Raw genomic sequence first — 17787 nt, forward strand, 5'->3', positions numbered from 1 at the left:
GTTTCGAAGTAATTGTTCCGAACAACGCAAGGAAAAATAAGCTAACGTTTTGTAATTTTCTCAAATTACTCCAGTTCAAATTAATAAGAGTGGAAAAATTACTAAAATAACATTTTTATCGATCGTAGTTTATGTCGTTTATCATCGACAATACTTGTTGAATGCATAAAAATTTATACAGAATGTCTAGGAAACGTGGCATCGTCTCATACCAAGTTGCTTATATCTGAAAATTATTAACAACATACATGGACTACGCCCCCACATTTCATTTCGAAGAAAATGCCATTTTCGGCGAATATCGTCTATATCTTAACAAAATATTTGTAATTTAGCTAAAAGATGAAAGTCATTAGTCTGTTCTCTGTAAGTAAGATTAGACTAAAAAAGCTCACGAGTGTATTCATATTGAGACTAACGTATAAGATTTTTTGTCATGGTTCTTCTCGTTTTCCCATGGCGTAGGTTCTTCTTTTGTTGTTAGATTGTAAACTATTTCTTTTTTATTTCGTTCACGAATAATAGAAAACTTCTTAAGCTTGATTCACATCATGAAACAAAAGTCTTTACGATAATCGTTTGACATCAAGCAGCGGATGAGGTGTTCAGGACTACGTGATTTTATCAGACGATTAACTGGAAACGAACATCTAGAAACTTACAAAATACTTATTTTACACTAAAAATATCATTTCAATTAATGGAAGAAATAAATTTCCATTTCAATTTTCACTTTATACCATAAAATTCTGGAACTAACTTCGTTCAATAACTCAATCTCGCTATTAAGATTTTTTTGTTTGGTTTTTTTTTTACCGTGCCATAACAGAAAAATGGCGAATGATACTAATGAATGTCAATAAATCACGTGGTTTGCAATTTAATTTTCATTGTATCATTTGCCGTTCGGAAATTAACTTAATTGGTTCGACATTATAAATGATGAAAAACAATTTGGAATAAGACTTACGCTTATTATTTACGAACAATTTCAGAACAAGCACATAGAAATGCAAAACACTAAGCTAAGTTTACTAACCTAGCTTAGTGTTTTACATTTCTGAGCGCTTGTTTTCTTAGATTTTACATAATTCCACATCAATTTTCATACTAACAAACAGTTTTCAAAATCAAAAGGTATATGAACAAAATTCATTCTTTGTCCAAAGAAATAAAAAATGTAGAAATATTTGACGCAAAGGACCCTTTTTAACTTTATGTATAAATCCAGATTAGTTTTACAGAGGGAGGTTTGTATATGATTTTTGGCACAAAAGCTTAAAATAAATAAAAGAACAAGTCACAAGATGGAACAAACGAAAGTCGAGAATTACGAAGAAAACATTTTAGATAAAAGCGTAATTGAAACGTATTGATTAAAAAAAATCTCAGGTTTTTAATTTTTCTTAAATATTACAGAAAACGAACTTCTTTTTTCTGTAGTAAAAAATATTAAAAAACAAATTGACGCGAATGACATTTAATTAAACTTACTGTCTCGATTATTTTAAAATAAATTTTATTTCGGAAGTTTTATTTGAAAAACAGAGTTTATTAAATATTTCGGAGAATATTTCTTTAAAAAATTCTTTATTCTTTCCGGCATTAACGAAACCCTGGAGGGCCCATGTTAAAAAAGTTCAGTTTTTATCTGGAAAAGTATTTTGATAGGGAAGGAAAAAAGTAGATTCGAGTTATTATAAAAAAAGTTTCTCGAAGAGAGCTTTCACGCTTCCCTCGAGGAAAATATGGCGAATGATGCCATTTAATGCCATTCGACAGTTAAAAGTTGGAGTTGTTGTTCGAGAGATACAAATAAGGAAACTGTCAAAAATATTACTTAGAAAAAAAAGAGAAAGAAAACTATACTTATGATTTTAAAAAGAAGTTTGTATTTCATAAATCTTGTGATAAAAAAACCCCTCTTTTTTCGGTAATTATATATCAAACTCTACAAACCAAGAAAAAAAAACATTCTGCGGCTTTTCATCGAATTTCGTAAGCATTCACATGCCTAAAAGAATTTCGCACAAGAAAAAAATCGATCTTGGATCGTTTATAAATCCGGATTTATCCTTTAGTGACAAGTAAAAAGGGAGTTTCGCGTTTTTCTAACCTCAACGACATTCATCTAACCTAAGTTTAATAATAAGAAGAGGAAACCAATCTGTTATAAATATTAATCAATGGATTCCTGCGAATCGCGTAAACAGAGAAGACGGGTTATTAGTGCATTTATCCAATAAAACCGAACAGTAAATCAATTCTATTTATATCTTCGTCATTTATTGGATTGGATAGATAAACCATTCGTACACATCTTTACAGAAATTTGAAAATTTTTGTTCATTCTAGGGAATCTAGGCCAATACCAATTGCCACGAGATAGTTCGGTCCCAGTTATTTAAAATTACATAAATATACACTATAATTAGTGGAGTAAGATCAAATTTAAGATTTTCTTTAACGACTGGTCGAGCTAAATTGCCAGAATACGATCCAAATACGTTTCGTCGGCAAGAATAAAATTGATAAGAATGACCGAACAACGCAATATTACAGAATACAGTACGTTGTTATTCGTTATAACGACGTTACATCGTTATAAATTTAGTCCATAATTATCCATAGGAAATCGAACGTGTATTTCCTAGTTGTTTACAACCTCTTACATCGGAATTGTTTTCGAATTGAAGGCAGAACAATTAGGGTAAAAAAATTGTTCTATTAATTTGGGAATAATTTCGAAAGGTAAACATCTGGCAGATACGCGTCACGATTTCCCTCAAATAATTATCGATTAAATGCATTTAAAAAAAACACATTTGTTTAAATTATTTTTCTATGAAAGTTTACACTTTCGGAATAACAGGATTAATTACTTAGATGAAAGTCAAATACTCAAACCCATTCGTTTAAACGTTATTTTTTGATTCGCGTGACGCTTTCCATTTACTGATTATTTCCAACCTCGTAAATGTTTGTTTCCTTTTTTTTAATTTTAGGGAGTGAAAAAATTAATTTTCAAATATAATTGCGGGAATAGCCGGGTGGTCGAGGCGGTTAAAAAGTCAGACTAACGCTGTGGTTACCGGTCGGTCCAATTGTGGGCGTAGACGAACTCATGATTAAACATGCCTTTAATGCCTATAGGGCAGAACGAGTGTGTGTATGTGTATATATATATATTTGTGGGATCATCTTTAAATTGTTATTTCTATAGGAAGATCGTTTAGACTGAAAACAAGGAAATTTCTGCTCCCCCCATTAACATCGATTCTCACCTAAAAAGAGGAATCTGTAAAGTTTATCTTATAGAATCACATCGAACACTGGGAAAAAGGTACTCGCACTCCAAATATATGGAATAAAATCAGAACGTTAAGGCCAATTTCGTATGGTTTCGTCGAATTTTGCCATTAAACTATTTCCCGCTTTGTTGTCACTGAGGACGAAGGGCCTGGGGTCGAGCTTCCTTTGTCCTCAGGACAGTACTTATTTCCAGGAAATTCCGAAGGTAACAATAATAAAGTCAAAATGATAACATTGTTAAAACTTGTAAATGCAAAATCGAATCGAAAGTCCCAAATATTTAAAAATCAGAATTTAAACATTATATTATCGAAATTTGGTAGATTGTAATTAACCACTTTTCATTCAGGGGGAAACCGCCAACATTTTTAAATAAACCAATCGAAAGAATAAAAGAAACGAAAGGAATTATTAGTAAAAATTTTACAGCAAACAATCGTTTAACCTTTGGATAATAAACGCGAAAACAATTTTGTCTGTCTCGTTAAAATGATAATAGAAAATTAGATTTGATATCGACCGTAGAGGTAACAATTGTATTAAACCAAGATATTGTCTCCATAATAATTCGATACATTTATAGACCGATCTCGATGAAACTTAATATAAACGAGTTTTCCTAACTATCCGGAAAAAGAAAAAATCATTACTTTTCGAGAATTTCGATTATTCTCACTATATTTATAGTCGAATCGTCAAAATACGTAAGAATATCGCGATGGATGCCTATTTATATTAATATTTGTTAAAGAAACTTACTTGCACACCGTTTTTAATTCTTCCTCCGTGTGAGCGAAGGCCAAGTCTTGATTTTTCGTCAGCACGTTTAGTTTTTGCATGCAATCCTGTAGAGATTCCTCGTTGCAATTCTCGGCATTCACGCTCCAAATATCTGAAAAAGGTGACCAGAAAGGTGCGTTAACATCTTTCGAAATCGACTTTGACGCTAAACAAATATAGGAGAAAATAAATGAGATTGGAAGTTTCATCGACGACAATCGGTTGCCCGACTAATTATAAATTCAGCTAAACTTGGCTTAGATTGTATTCGCCTCTTCCTGTAATTGGACAGGAGGGTAGATTTAATAAGATTTTTAATAATCAAGATTTCTTTTCCCGAAAATTAACAGCCGAATGAATAATTGTCAATATTTTTCATCAAACTTAATTTCGATTTCTGGATCGAAATCACAGTGGGAGTCTGCGATTTGGAATTAGCCTACCCTCTTCTCGCTCGTTCGACTACCGACTCTATTCTTATATTTTGTTCTAACGAACACTCCAAATGTTTATCCGATAAATACTATAAAAAATTCGGCATACGTTTCAGCATAAAAAGGTGTAAAAAAAATCAAAACTATTCACTGATTTGTCTTTTTGTTTGCGTACGAGCCGAGAAAATAATTCGAGTCTTAAGTTGCTCTGTATATAATAAAGTATCGACTAACATTTAATGATAGAACAGAGGAGACGAGATTCCCGGTATCGGTCGGTTTCAAAAATTGTTTTCATCTTCCGGCTAGAAACGAATTTGGAAAGATTAAAGGAAGGAAAAAAAAAAATCACGGTTCATTTCCACATTTAATTCCCGAAGCGAAGAAGAAATAACGAAGAATTTCTTCCTTATTTCGCTTTTTAATTAACCAAGTAATTAAAGTTCTCTTCTTTTTTATTTTTATTCTTTCTACTATAAATTTTAAGAGCCAACGACTCTTAATTTGGGACGTTCTCTTTAGTTATTCATCCGAAACCCTTACGACATTCATGTAAGAAGAACGTAAATACGATGACGACGTCCATTTGGACTACCCGAAAGAAAAACTTAACGGGAGAAAGTCGGATACGAAATATTCCGGACGAGAACCATTCCTAGAAACATCGGAGCAGAGACGTCTCTCGAAAACCACCTTTCACCTCATCGTAAATACGTTTATTTAAGCACCCCTTCGTTTTACTATCCATCTATTTTTTTACGTCTATTTCTAAAGCGTTGGAAATTTACGTCCGCGAGAAAAGAAAGAAAACGAAATACCGTCTTATGGAATGTCTAATACCTTCTTTTAGAATCAAGGAAGATTTTGTCAGAAAGTCCAATTAAACTATCCAATCGCTGATGTTGCGAACGACGGAAAATGAAGATATTTTGTAGCTTCGAAATATTTATATATTTTATATTTTAATGTAAATATCTTCGACCAAATTTTTAATTTAAAAGAAGAAAAGTCGGTTCTGATCTTAGGCAACGTCTGTCGAATCCCTTTTCGATTTTATAAACGACTAATAGATTCGAGTTATTGCCGGATAAATTAAGGAAAAGACCGGAACATTACGGAACGAAACTTCCGCAGTTATAGTCGAACTCTTCTACTTAAAGCTTTAATCTCAGAAGATAGTTTTTATAGGGTCGAAATCGACGGAAATACATTCGCTTGTTACAGAAGCGTCGGCAAATTAATTTCTTCACAACCAAAAAATTTCTTCCATAAGAGATTTTGTCGGAAAAAATATGCTTTTCGGTGAAATTTACTAAATATCGAAAGACGGAAGAAACTGAAAAGGCGGTAGCCGACGTCGTTACAAATGAGGTTTGGCTTTGTCCCGTCTACCGTCACTCGGAATGCGATTTTGTGGCTGGGTTCAAATAAGTATTCCGTTCCTGACTAAGCCCGACAAGGGGAATGGTCGAACGTGTTTCGACCGCAAGAATTTCGCTAGAAATCGTCAGTCGTCGTTGTCGATGGAGAAAAATGCGCGGAGTACTTGAGAAAATAAAATATTTTTGTCCGTAAAAATGGAAGAGAATATAGAGTGTCCTTCGAATAAAATTTTGAGTCTCCCTGTTTATCGATTAGCCTACGCTTTGAATGACGAAGGGGTACTTTAATATTTTTACCTTTCTTAAATATGCGTTATTTACCTAATAATATTTTAAAGTTGTGTAACATAACAATGCCAATCCGGAAACTAATTAAATCTGTTTTTACCAGTAGTTTCCTGAGACTGCCATTAAGGTTAGTCGGACGTTTCCTCGTGCGTAATGTTTGTTTTTCGCCAGGAAAGCGAGAAACGGTAAACCGATCGATAGGTTTAGGGTAGAAGATCCTCCTCTTAAAGTCGAAATGTCGCCCTCTTCCACGTTCTCTTTTCGTTTAACTCGACGACTTAAGGTCTTTTTTTTTCCCGCTAATTCGGAGAACGTGGGGCACAGCACGTTCTACCCTCTCGCTATTCGTTCTCCCCGCGTTTCCAGCTTCTTAATCGTCGAGCGCTCGGGTAAAACTTTTCTGGATTGGCGACATTCTCACCGTTAGAACCTGGAAAAATTTGGTTAAAAAAAATATTTTTTCGGAGCGATTCTTCTGGCGCATTTTTACCGAGAAAATTAATTTTCTAGCCCAATTCTATTCCGGGAGAGTTTATGGGTCAAAAAGCTGTACGAGATTTACTAGAAGTCTCCACCGGAAGTTGAAAAAGTTGGCGACGGCATCCGAAGTGTTCGTCGTTTCCGGAAATCGAAGATCTGGCGCACTATCGATTGCACACGCATCGATTTTCTATTTCTTCGAAGTTTTCTCCTGTAAACGTCTTTCTTCTTAGGGTGCCGCCGGGTAACGAGCAGTCTCTTGGCATAGAGACGTTGCGGCCGCATAAAAAAACCGATCCATATCGGTCAAGATCCACTCGTCTTTAGTAATAACCTTTGGCCTGTCCACGGTGAAATTTGTCGGAAAAGCTCGTTCTCGAATCCGAACATGACGACCAAAATGAGAATTCCGAAAGACCACCTTTCCTTTACGGAAGGGCTTTTCTAAGATAAGACTTCGATGGAAAATATCACCGAAAGAGGAAAGGCAATTTAATCGCCACTCGATACTCAATCTAATGCTAAACGGTTTCTCTCCAGAAGTAGAAATTGCGTCACTATCGTCACAAAGCGAAAGATTTTTGATATTTTCGGTAGTTTCCATACCGTTTGATGCATACAACCCATTCTGAGAAATATGCCATAAAAACTTGCTCCCGTTCTTTTTCTTGAAACTCTTCAATACCACTCTAATACTAGAGGCTTTTTTGGCATTGGTAAAGGAAAGATGAATAATTGAGTCTGTTTTTGTTACGTGACTTTATCCTGGAAGACGCGAAACAGAAAGATGCCTTCTCCCATACTCAGACACGTTCTCTCTTGTTTTTCTTCGAATAATTTTAATTTGTCCACGACCGGTCCCGGTTCGAATTTCCTCTTTCGGTATCGTCCGACAAGGGATTATCGAATTCGATTTCCGATTTTATTTCCTTTCCGCCTCACCTGTATATAACAGAAGCGCACAAACGGAAATTCTCTCTCGGCAAGAAGAGGGAGAAAGAATGAGAACAGATTCCATCCGTACAGTTTGTTTACCTTCTAAACAATTATTTGTACCCAGAATGTCGTGGTTGGAAGCGCCGGTGGCCACGTTTTCGTAAGAAACGGAAAATCGTTCCGACCACAGATCGTTTAAGAGATTTCGGTAACCAAAATTTTTGAGACTGGAGAGGAACGAATGTCTATCGTCTCAAACGGGTCACGGCTTTTATATGACGTAAAACATCGATATATTTTATATAACGATTAAGCTGTCTTCGTAACGGAATTTAAATTTCTTCAAAACGAGTATTTCAAATTTTATAAACCTAAAGAATAAATCGATGACATTTTCAAACGAAGAGCATTCTCCGTTTTAATCGTCGCGGTCGAACGTTCGTGTCTATACCAAAGGCGGAGATCGTTACTGGGATTTTCCATTTATGTTAAATAAGAATTAAAAGGAAAAAAGTTTTATTCCCCAGGAGAAGACGGTTTAAGGTGGAGGACGAGTCGTCTTTACAATCCAGACGCTAATTTCTCCCTCCTCCTTCCACAAAAAAAGTCGAAGGCTTTTTAGTGGGGAGGATTTACCGACAGAAAGAGTCGCGATATCATTAACGCCTATTAATTACGAACGTGAAAGCTTTGTCGAAGGATCCTCGACCAAAGACAGATACAAATTACGGCGTCCACTCTTAAGAAATCTAAATGTAGAGATTTCTTTTGTCGAAGGAGCGAAAAGAATCTACGTTCCTTCCCCGAGAAAAAATCGTCTCATTCCAAATCCCCAGTTCTTTTAATCGACGTTTTAATCCTCGGAAATGAATATGTAGAGTCACAATTTCTTTTATTCCATTTTGGTTTAAGCAAAAGAGAAAGGTTTCTATTCTTCATAAAAACGAACTCGCCGTGGGCCCGATTAGAAAATAATCCAAAATTAAAACATACTCCGGAGCCTACTAATCGATATTCGAATATTTTCGGCTAGAGATCCCGAAGATACGAAAGGAAGCTAAAAAATTCCAATAGTGTTATTTGACTTTAAAGGTCGTATTTAGCACGAATTTTCCTAAAATGACCATTTAGTTTTCGCCACCATTTAATTAAAATACAGAATCGTGAAATACAAGATCTTTCGTTTTCCATAAGATTTTGGGTCCATCGAGTAAACTACGACAAAAGAAGCGTTAACCGAATCGGAGCCAAAACGTGCACTATTAAATCATCCGATGGTGATCTTCCCCCCCCCAATACTTTTAGAACTTTGGTCCGGATAGACATCTCGAAATGCTTCCTAATTCTTTCGACTTTGTGACATAGTTTCTTTTTTTCCAGGCTAATAATATCCATCGATAAGAACCGCTCTTCCTCGGTCCTGTCTAATTTTATCGATCGACCCTTATAGGTAACAGTGGATTCCAAATTTTCGTCTACGCGCAATTTCCATTTTTCAAGCATCTCTCTTTACGAATTTATCCCGTCGCTTTTTTGCTTCCGATTCGCAAAATGGCCTCTGTAGAAAAAATTTCTTGAAAATGAATATTGAAAAAAAAAAGACCTTATCCGGAGGTGAAGAGACTCCAACCGTAAAAAGTAATTTATTTCAGAGTACTTCACTCTCACTGTAAATATTCTGAAGAGAAGAGAAAGGCAGACGATACCACATTAAACGACTAAAACAATAATATATTACTATGTTTTAAAATATTTTCCGACGGAGAATCTCCGAAAAATTGATAGCATAAGGAATTCTTATTTTATACTCGTCGTAACTATTACGTAGCCTAATCGTTACCACGAAAGTAAAAAGAAATTACGTGGATTTCTTAATTAAAAGTACAAATGAACGTGAACGAAAATAAAATACGAAACGGACGAGAATGTTCGATTTGGAAAATCCAACGGCCAAAGCCATTTCCGTTTAGAAAATGGAAGAATTTCGCTCCGATAGAAAAAAATAAAGAATTCGATACGTCAAAATAATAGGTTTATCTCTAAAGGTAGGTCACAAACCGAAGGAAAGAGATAATAGAATAAAGTATCGCACAAGTTATCCGATTATATCGAAAGCCGAAGTAGTAGAAGCGATTGGAGTTTCGCTCCCTCGGCGTACGAAAATCACTGCAAAATAAATGCCTGGTTAATTTGGAATGGAAGAAGGTTTATGAAATTATCAGCGATTTTACGTAAACGAGTCAACAGTCGTTGTGTTTCCGATATACGTTAAATCCCGTGTTCACAGTATACTACGCCATTCGTCGTTCATTTCGAAAGATTTAAGAATGGCAAATTTTATCCGGCCGGAAATACTCTTTCGATAATATTTTCCCTTTTCGAAAATTTGGAGAGAGAGAACAGATTAAGAGCTGGAAACCCAAATTACGAAATATTCTCTAAAGAAATCAGACAAATAGTTCGACTTCTTCCTAGAATGAGTAGAATGAATTAAATATTTTCTATCGTTTGCCTAGTAAAATATGGAAAGATAGTTGGAATGAACGATCTGGGTAATATGGTCGACTGGTAATCTCGAAAACGGCAGATCGTTCGAATTTAAAATTTAATATACCAGTACAAATGGTAAGAAACATTCTTTAAGTAGTACATCGTGCGACGACGAAACCCTCCGTCAATAAAACGACTAACGATAAATAGCATCAGATATTATATTTCATTAAACTTTTACAATTAAAGAATAGAAATTCTTGCCTATACCGATGATCGTAAATACCGGGTTACTTTTTCGCTATTTTCGGAAGAATTTTTCTTAAAAACAATACTTTCAACGCATTATTTTAATGATTTTCGGTGATGCCACGAATGTACCGGCGTCCTCCTCCAACGGTCGCTTTCTTGTGGAAAATTTTGATTATTAGTTTTTTATTGTAGCTAATTTTTTTCATTGAAAATGCCAAGCCGATCGGAAGTATAAACGACGTTTTTAATTTTACTACATTGTACAGGTTACTTTGTAATAGATATTTGTTTTATGGATACAATAGTATGGATACAATTTTTGTTTTCCATTCGTTTTACTCTTATTTCCAATAAAAGTAAAACGAATGGAAAACAAAAATATAGAAAATAGAGAAGTCGATACAAATATATCCGGAAACATCGAGTTGAAATATAGAATATTTAAAAAAAATATGAAAATATCCAATTTCAACTTTTTAAAGTATCCTATACATAAACAATGAATAGAGGCGGTAACGTATCCAGTCGAGTACAACCAAAGATTCAATACGGATACTTGGACGACGTCACAGTATGTCAATTTGCGAAGTCGTCGTCGTCCCTATTAAGTAGTTCGGGTTAGTGAAAATGAAATTCTTCCCTCGTTATACATTCATTCTAATCTAAATATATGTAACTCAAAAGGTAGAAGATGCATTCAATGTGGATATAGTGCGCGAATCCCACAAAGATCGCTTCGTTTCGTATGTTTTTCTCGTGACACGATGAATTTATATTTCGCTTAAACCTAAAAGTGCGTTAAATGCTCGACGACGGATATATTCGCTTTTCCGTATTCATCTCGGTAATGCGGGAAGTAGTACAGTACTTTATGCGGGACCAATCCGAATTCTCTGAAGAGTACTCTTATTTATCGAAGTATATTTACAGTACCGTACACTGATTTAACTTTTTCCTGTTAATCATTGGCGTATTAGAAATAAATACATTCCGCTTATTTTTTATTTTATGCATAATAAATTCTGTAAGAAGTTTTCAGTAAATAAGTAGTTCGTAATATTTCGAGAAAAAATAATCTTTGTAAAACAATAACGGGAATTCCTTTGCCAAAATAAATCTAAACGATCGAGTAGGAAAACAGCGCCGATTTATCGACTGGTAACTAAATTTAGCGTGGCGTCGACCATGCGGCACCTTCCTCTTTTGGATCTTTCCTTATTTTTTGTGTCCGTCCGAAGCATCATTTAAGAATGGGACAACGTACTCATCTGCAATTATTCACGAGCTTTTTGTAATATCAAACGACAAAAATATGAACGGTAATAAAGAAAATCATTCTAACGTAATATAATTTTCTGTTATACGCTTCAAAATTTTCAAGTGAAAATTTGAAGCGCTAAAGTATAAATGTGTGGACTCGGCAATGACTGCTTTCATAGATTCGCTGTTTTGTCATTAATGAGAAGTTGTTTGCTACATCGAAAACATAATAAAGATATTGTAACAGTTCGTTTTGATTTAACGTTACGAATTATTAGAATTAAGTGGACCGTAACATTTTAATTTTGAAATTAAGTCATTCGGATATACATATGCTATATTAGAATGGTTTAAAATCTCCGGGTAGTATAATTAAAAATTATAAATAACTTTTCTTATACTTTAAAGTGGCTAGAAGTGTTCCACGGAATTCTTTATAGGGCCCGATATAATATTAATGATCTATCCGGAAGTACGAAGATGGGCCGAAATTCTCTGAAATCAGCAGGATAAGAGTGAAGATGAAGGATCAAAAGACGACCGCTGATTCGGATGAATCATTTACTCCATAATAATCAATGTATATTTAATGTACTGTATAACAAAGTATTGGTGCAAACCTATAATATCTTGTAGTACATTAAATAATGCACACCAATATCCTAATTCACAGTTCGACTTAAATTCGAATTTTGTGGTACAGTACATTAAACACCCGATTACATTGTATGTTTGTTATTTAATCTATCAGAAATTAACTGTTGATCGAAGTAAAATTTCCGATACACTATTTATGCAAATATAATACAAAACATAATTTAAAAATATATATCGATAATAAATTAAATATAGATCAATACTAAATCTCACTTTTTACATTGATAATTCGTTAATTTGGACACCCAAAATTAGGTTAATTACTATTAATGATACCAAAAATTATTATTGAACAGTTAAAGCCGTTAAAACATTACACTATTATACAGTATATAGCAATATGCAAGCTAAAATGAAATATACAGGTACAGTACAATGGAGTTCTGGACTGGTGACTCCCTCATACTTATTAAACAATTTACAAATAATGTCGAATCGATTTATCCCGACGTCGTTAGAACTGTTATTTGATGCCAGCGATCTCGGTACTATAAACTATTAAAGATCGATGAGGTCCACCTGTGATGGGTAAAATCTACTTTCATAAGTTTGTGTGTGACTAACTCTCTGCTGCAAGCACACAACCTGTGTGTTATTGCATCAGTGTTTTCCTAATGAAATTATCATTACACTGCAAAAAAAAAAACTACACACACTGCAAGAAATTAGCAAAAATTATAACAAAAGAAATGACAAACTTATTTCTGAACGGCAACAATTGTCTTCCTAAAAATTAATATCTACATTGATATCAATAAACTTTCATTACCAAAGCACCTAATTAATTTATATCATCAACTTTCAAATAATCACCAATGCGTTTTTTAATTTTATTGTTATATTTTTACACATAAAAAATCATCCTGATGCGACGTGCCCCCTAGTGGATAATGTAACTTTTCCCGCCTATTCATGCTACTTTCAAATGTCTTTTCTCATCAACAATCGCAAACACGCAAAATTCATTTATACTCCAGCCAATTGCTTGATTATTATATAAATCACGTAATATTAAAATCCTTATTTCTTTAGAAACACGCCAAAAAAAGTGAGAAAGTTTGATAACGAATTTTACACGGAGTATTCAAGGAAGACTTTCGTTCTATCACGCTGAAATTTTTTACACAGGAAGCGACTAATTACATAAACTACCACGATGTGGCGCTAATATCCGCAGTTGCCGAGTTTTAAAGCCGCATCGATGCCACCTTTCCCTGAGGCAACCAGCCTTCTATTTTTTGTCTAAAGGACGTCCCTACTGTTTATCGCGTTGCGTAATCAAGTTTCTACTTTGCTCGGTTTTCTTCCCTTTTTACACGGAGTCTATTTTTTCGATTCCATCTAAAAACAAGAGCCCTCACTACGCTTAGTCCTTCGTTGTAAGAATTGATTTCACTTCCTTCGTAATTTATTGAATTAAATCAGAATTTAAATTATTCAAATTTTTTTTGTAATGTTACTGTAGACGTTATCTTTTATCGAATAAACGTCGAAGTAAATGAAGCCTGCCTAATTATTTTTATATTACAAAACAATGATCATAATTAATTGTAGTCTGGATACTCGTGTCTGTTACGTAACAGAACATTAACGTTACGAGAGTAATCTTACATCGATACTAATCTCGGCGAAAGACGGAAGTAATAGCCGGAAGCTTATTAAATTTCGTATTGTTACCATAACAATTTCTAATATTTATTAGGCTAAGTATTTTCTACGTTATATCTGTTACGCGCTATTTTACGTAACTTATTAGCGAAAGCGTTACCAAGTCTATATATATATATTATGGGAGCTACGATAACGTCCAAAATTTTCCTTTCCATATTTTATCTTCACCCGAGTTTATCGCTAATGTTATTTATCGACAAACAATTTAGCTTATTTGAGATATTCTTGGAAATATATCTTACGCCAAGGTTTCTTGTGTATTAACGTATGCGACCAGATGGTGCGTATATACAGGATCGATAATGCTGCCACTGAATCTTCATTTGAAAAAGAATAAAGTGTTAAAAGGATACAGTTTTGGAACGTTTATATTCTTTGTTTTTGTATCCGAAAGGATGATCTAAGGTTACCGCCCGATTATTATACCTTAAAATAAATGAGTGAAAAAAACTCAGTTTAAATTTTCTAAATGATAATGTATCCATGTACAGTACTTACTTCACCGATAAATGTAATAAATCGATAGGAGGATTATCATATAGAATATCTGCTACGAAATCATTCATTGAAATATTTAATTAAAAGTCGCTATAAAGTTTTCGAATTAATAATCCAAAATTAAAATAGATTTTAATTTTATCCAATTTTTTAAAAATATTTTAATCAGAATCATTTACGAATATTTATAAAAACAGGGTTTTTCGACAATTTTTTATTTATACATTTATCCACTGAATTCCGATTTTGTCCTACTAGAACGTTCGAAAAGACAAGGTGAATAAATATCCTGGGCCCGACATTTTTACCTGTTTTACTTGCCATCAGGTTTTTCTCTTTTCCCACGTTTCGTTTCCGCAGCCGATTTCACTTTCGTTTAAAAAAGAACAATGACGATTATTATCTACAAAAGTTACGACCGAGTTTACCTAAACTCCTCATAAAAATGCTCGACCTCCATCGATTTTATCATCTTTTTTAAACGGGCAATAATTTCATTTGAGAATCTCTCTCTATTTACGTATACTTCGAATCGCTTCTCTGAGATCGAAAGAGCACCTTACGTGAAGAAAATAGAAAGAAAATATTAATCTTCCCTAAATTGGGACGTTTCCTTCCAATTTGAGAGAGAACGTTTTAAGAAAGCCCAGTTTTCGAAGCAATGTTCCGTCGGGTGAAACATCTCCGAGAAAAGGAGTGAATTTCAAGTGTTTTTCCGTAGCGTTGGACGGAAACGAGAAAAAATCCTTTGATTCGAAAAAATTCCCTTAAATTAATGGAAGACTTTGCACAAATTAACTTTTTTCCCCCGAAAAAGTGTTGCCATTCGAGATTTTCCTGGGCAGCCCGTTCTCGCCAGAGAAGCGAAACGGGAGAACGTGGACGTTGCACGACTTTTGAGAGGTCGGCGAAGGGCTTAATCGTCGGGCGGTCTAGTCCGGTGCCAAATTCTTGCCTTAATTACGGCGGCCGCTTTTCGACCATGGGAGACGAGAGACTCATCCCTAAAGGGACGATTAAGGTCGAAACGATGGAACCCGCGAGTCGGAAAGGATCAAAAAGGAAGGAGAAGAATCGGTCCCGTTCGTCGTTTCGGACGACCAAACGGATTCGCGTCAATTCGGGAAATTTAGTCTCGTCCGAAAGAAGGGTGTCTCGAACCACGTCCGTGAGCCAATTTTTGTCAAATTTATTCGAACATCTCTCCTTCGCAGTCGGATTATTCCAGGAAATCTACGTTTGTCTCCGTCCGACTTTTAACGTATAATTTCCGTTCTCTTTCGTTAAAAGCTTCGTTCAGTTTAGAAAAAAAAATATTTAGTGGGCGCGAATCTCCGGTTTCGAAGCTCCTGACGTCATCCGACAACTTCCGGGAAGCTCGATTATTCCCTCCCGGAAGCGGCGCCGCCTACCCTTTCCTCCGAATAAGTCGTCGTCCGACCCGACCCCTTTTATTTGTTTTTTTTTTCGGGAATATTTCACTTTTACTAACCGGGTTAAGCGCTATCCCATCGGTCGAGGCGGAAGTCGAGGTGCCCTCTTAACCCGGAAGAAAGCGAAACGTGTCGACGAACTTCTACAAATTAGTCCGGACGGCGCGGTTTCTCGATTTCTGGGGGAATCGTTTCGGAATTTGACGGCTGGCGTCGATTTTTGGCAATTTCCGAACTTTGGCTGGGGAAAGTATAACCGGGCGAGTAATAAACCCGTGTCCTCCCCCGCGGGCGGGTGGCGCGAGTGGAATCGATGACCGAGGACGTTCGGGCAATCCAAAAGCGGGAGGCGCGTTACCTCGGTAACCATGGCGACCGGGGCGCGCCATTGTTCGGGATCTCCGTCCGCGCGCGCGACTTCCGACCGCCGTCGTTCCGACGTTACCTGTTCGGTGCGGAGGAGACGTCCCAAACTTATTTTCGTTACGAGCGTAACGAGGAACGCTTCTCTTCGTACTTTACCGGATTGGGGTCGGAGTTACGTCGTTCTGTTTGTTTCGTCCCCCGAGTAGAACGGCCTCTTTCTATAATCCCAGAGTCGATCGCGTTGTCCTATTCGCTCCAATAATTTGAGCTTTTTTTTTTTTTCTAATTTTTCCCATTAGCCGCTCTTCTTTAACCGAACGAAACGTGACGAAAAATCGCGGTTACGCTATCGATCGTCTCTTCGTAACTATTTCCAGGTCGGATCGTTTCGAGAGGGCGGAACATTAATCCGAACGAGAATTCTCAATTAAAATCACCTTTTCAAATGAAATACTCCTTTAAATTTGACCGGGTCGACGAACCGTTTCCAATTAAATACTACGAGTATTTTCTTGTACGAAATTCGAGAGAAGCGAAAATAAAAATTCCAGGAAATTACGAGTCGCTACAATTATTTTATCTAAAACATTACGTAATTAACAATTGCTTTGTCATCAAATCCTTTAATAACCGTCCTTAGCAGACTATTCATTTACCGATGACCCAATGCTTCGCAACCAAAGGGAAAAATATTCCATTCTTAGGATATTTACGTAAATATTGCTGCTTAACGCCGAAATTGTTACATTTTTTTAATAAACTTGACGGTTGTTTCTCGGAAAGACGGCGGCATCAGAGACGAGAAACGTAAATTCGAGGGGAGAACATGCAAAACGGGAAAAATCGGAAACGTGCCCGGTCGGCATCCTCGGTAGAATCTTTTCTTCCCCGCCGAGGATTGCGTTTTTTAATAAAGAATTATAAAGACGACGAGGACCGGTCCACCCGCTCGATGCCTTAACGCTAAGAGATACGAAAGAGGAACTTACCGGAGACGAGAAAGAAGACGGCAACCATACCGACCGAGATGCACATGGTGATCGCACCGTCTCCCCCACGACACGAACTGGCAACGGAGCCCATCGACCGTTCGTTTCGACCGTGTAGTGACGTCATGGCAGACGTTGGACTCGTCCGGAGGCCGAGAGATCTCGTCGTTCCCACCCTCCCGTATCGAACGACTAACATTTATGCGTTCGGTTTCCCGAATACTTGCCGAACTAACTTTTTCCTTTCCAACATTTAGATTAAGGTTTAAAGTTACCGACGAGACGTTTCCCAGCGGTGAATTAAAGCAGAAAAACTCGTAATTCCATTCCGATTAAAATCGTATCGTTCGTTTCGATCGACGAAATTTGCATAAAAATATTTTGAAAATAATTTCATCGAAAAGCGAAGAACACCGAAAAATTTGGCCAGTTTTACACCGCAGCGCTAAGAATTCTTCCTCCCATTATAACGATTTTCTTTTCTGAAACGTTTATAAAAGTTTATGTTGTTTTTTTCGGAGGAGGAGATCTTTGTAAATAAGAATCATGGGGAATTTAT

At 35.9% G+C, this 17787-nt stretch overlaps 1 protein-coding gene across 1 annotated transcript in view; it reads right to left on the bottom strand.

Moving 5' to 3' along the window:
- The window catches only part of LOC136972732 (uncharacterized), a 31956-nt gene extending 14563 nt beyond the window's left edge, over positions 1 to 17393 (bottom strand). The window contains exons 1-2 of the mRNA XM_067267339.1: positions 17229 to 17393; positions 4072 to 4204 (exon numbers count right to left, since the gene is read on the bottom strand). Coding sequence (XP_067123440.1) covers positions 4072 to 4204; positions 17229 to 17355 — 260 coding nt within the window. The 5' untranslated portion in view covers positions 17356 to 17393. The remainder of the gene's footprint in view (positions 1 to 4071; positions 4205 to 17228) is intronic.
- Positions 17394 to 17787: the final 394 nt, after the last annotated feature.

This window comes from Centruroides vittatus, unplaced genomic scaffold (genome assembly GCF_030686945.1).
Source record: "Centruroides vittatus isolate TY-2023 unplaced genomic scaffold, ASM3068694v2 contig_301, whole genome shotgun sequence".
Taxonomy (NCBI): Eukaryota; Metazoa; Arthropoda; class Arachnida; order Scorpiones; family Buthidae; genus Centruroides; species Centruroides vittatus.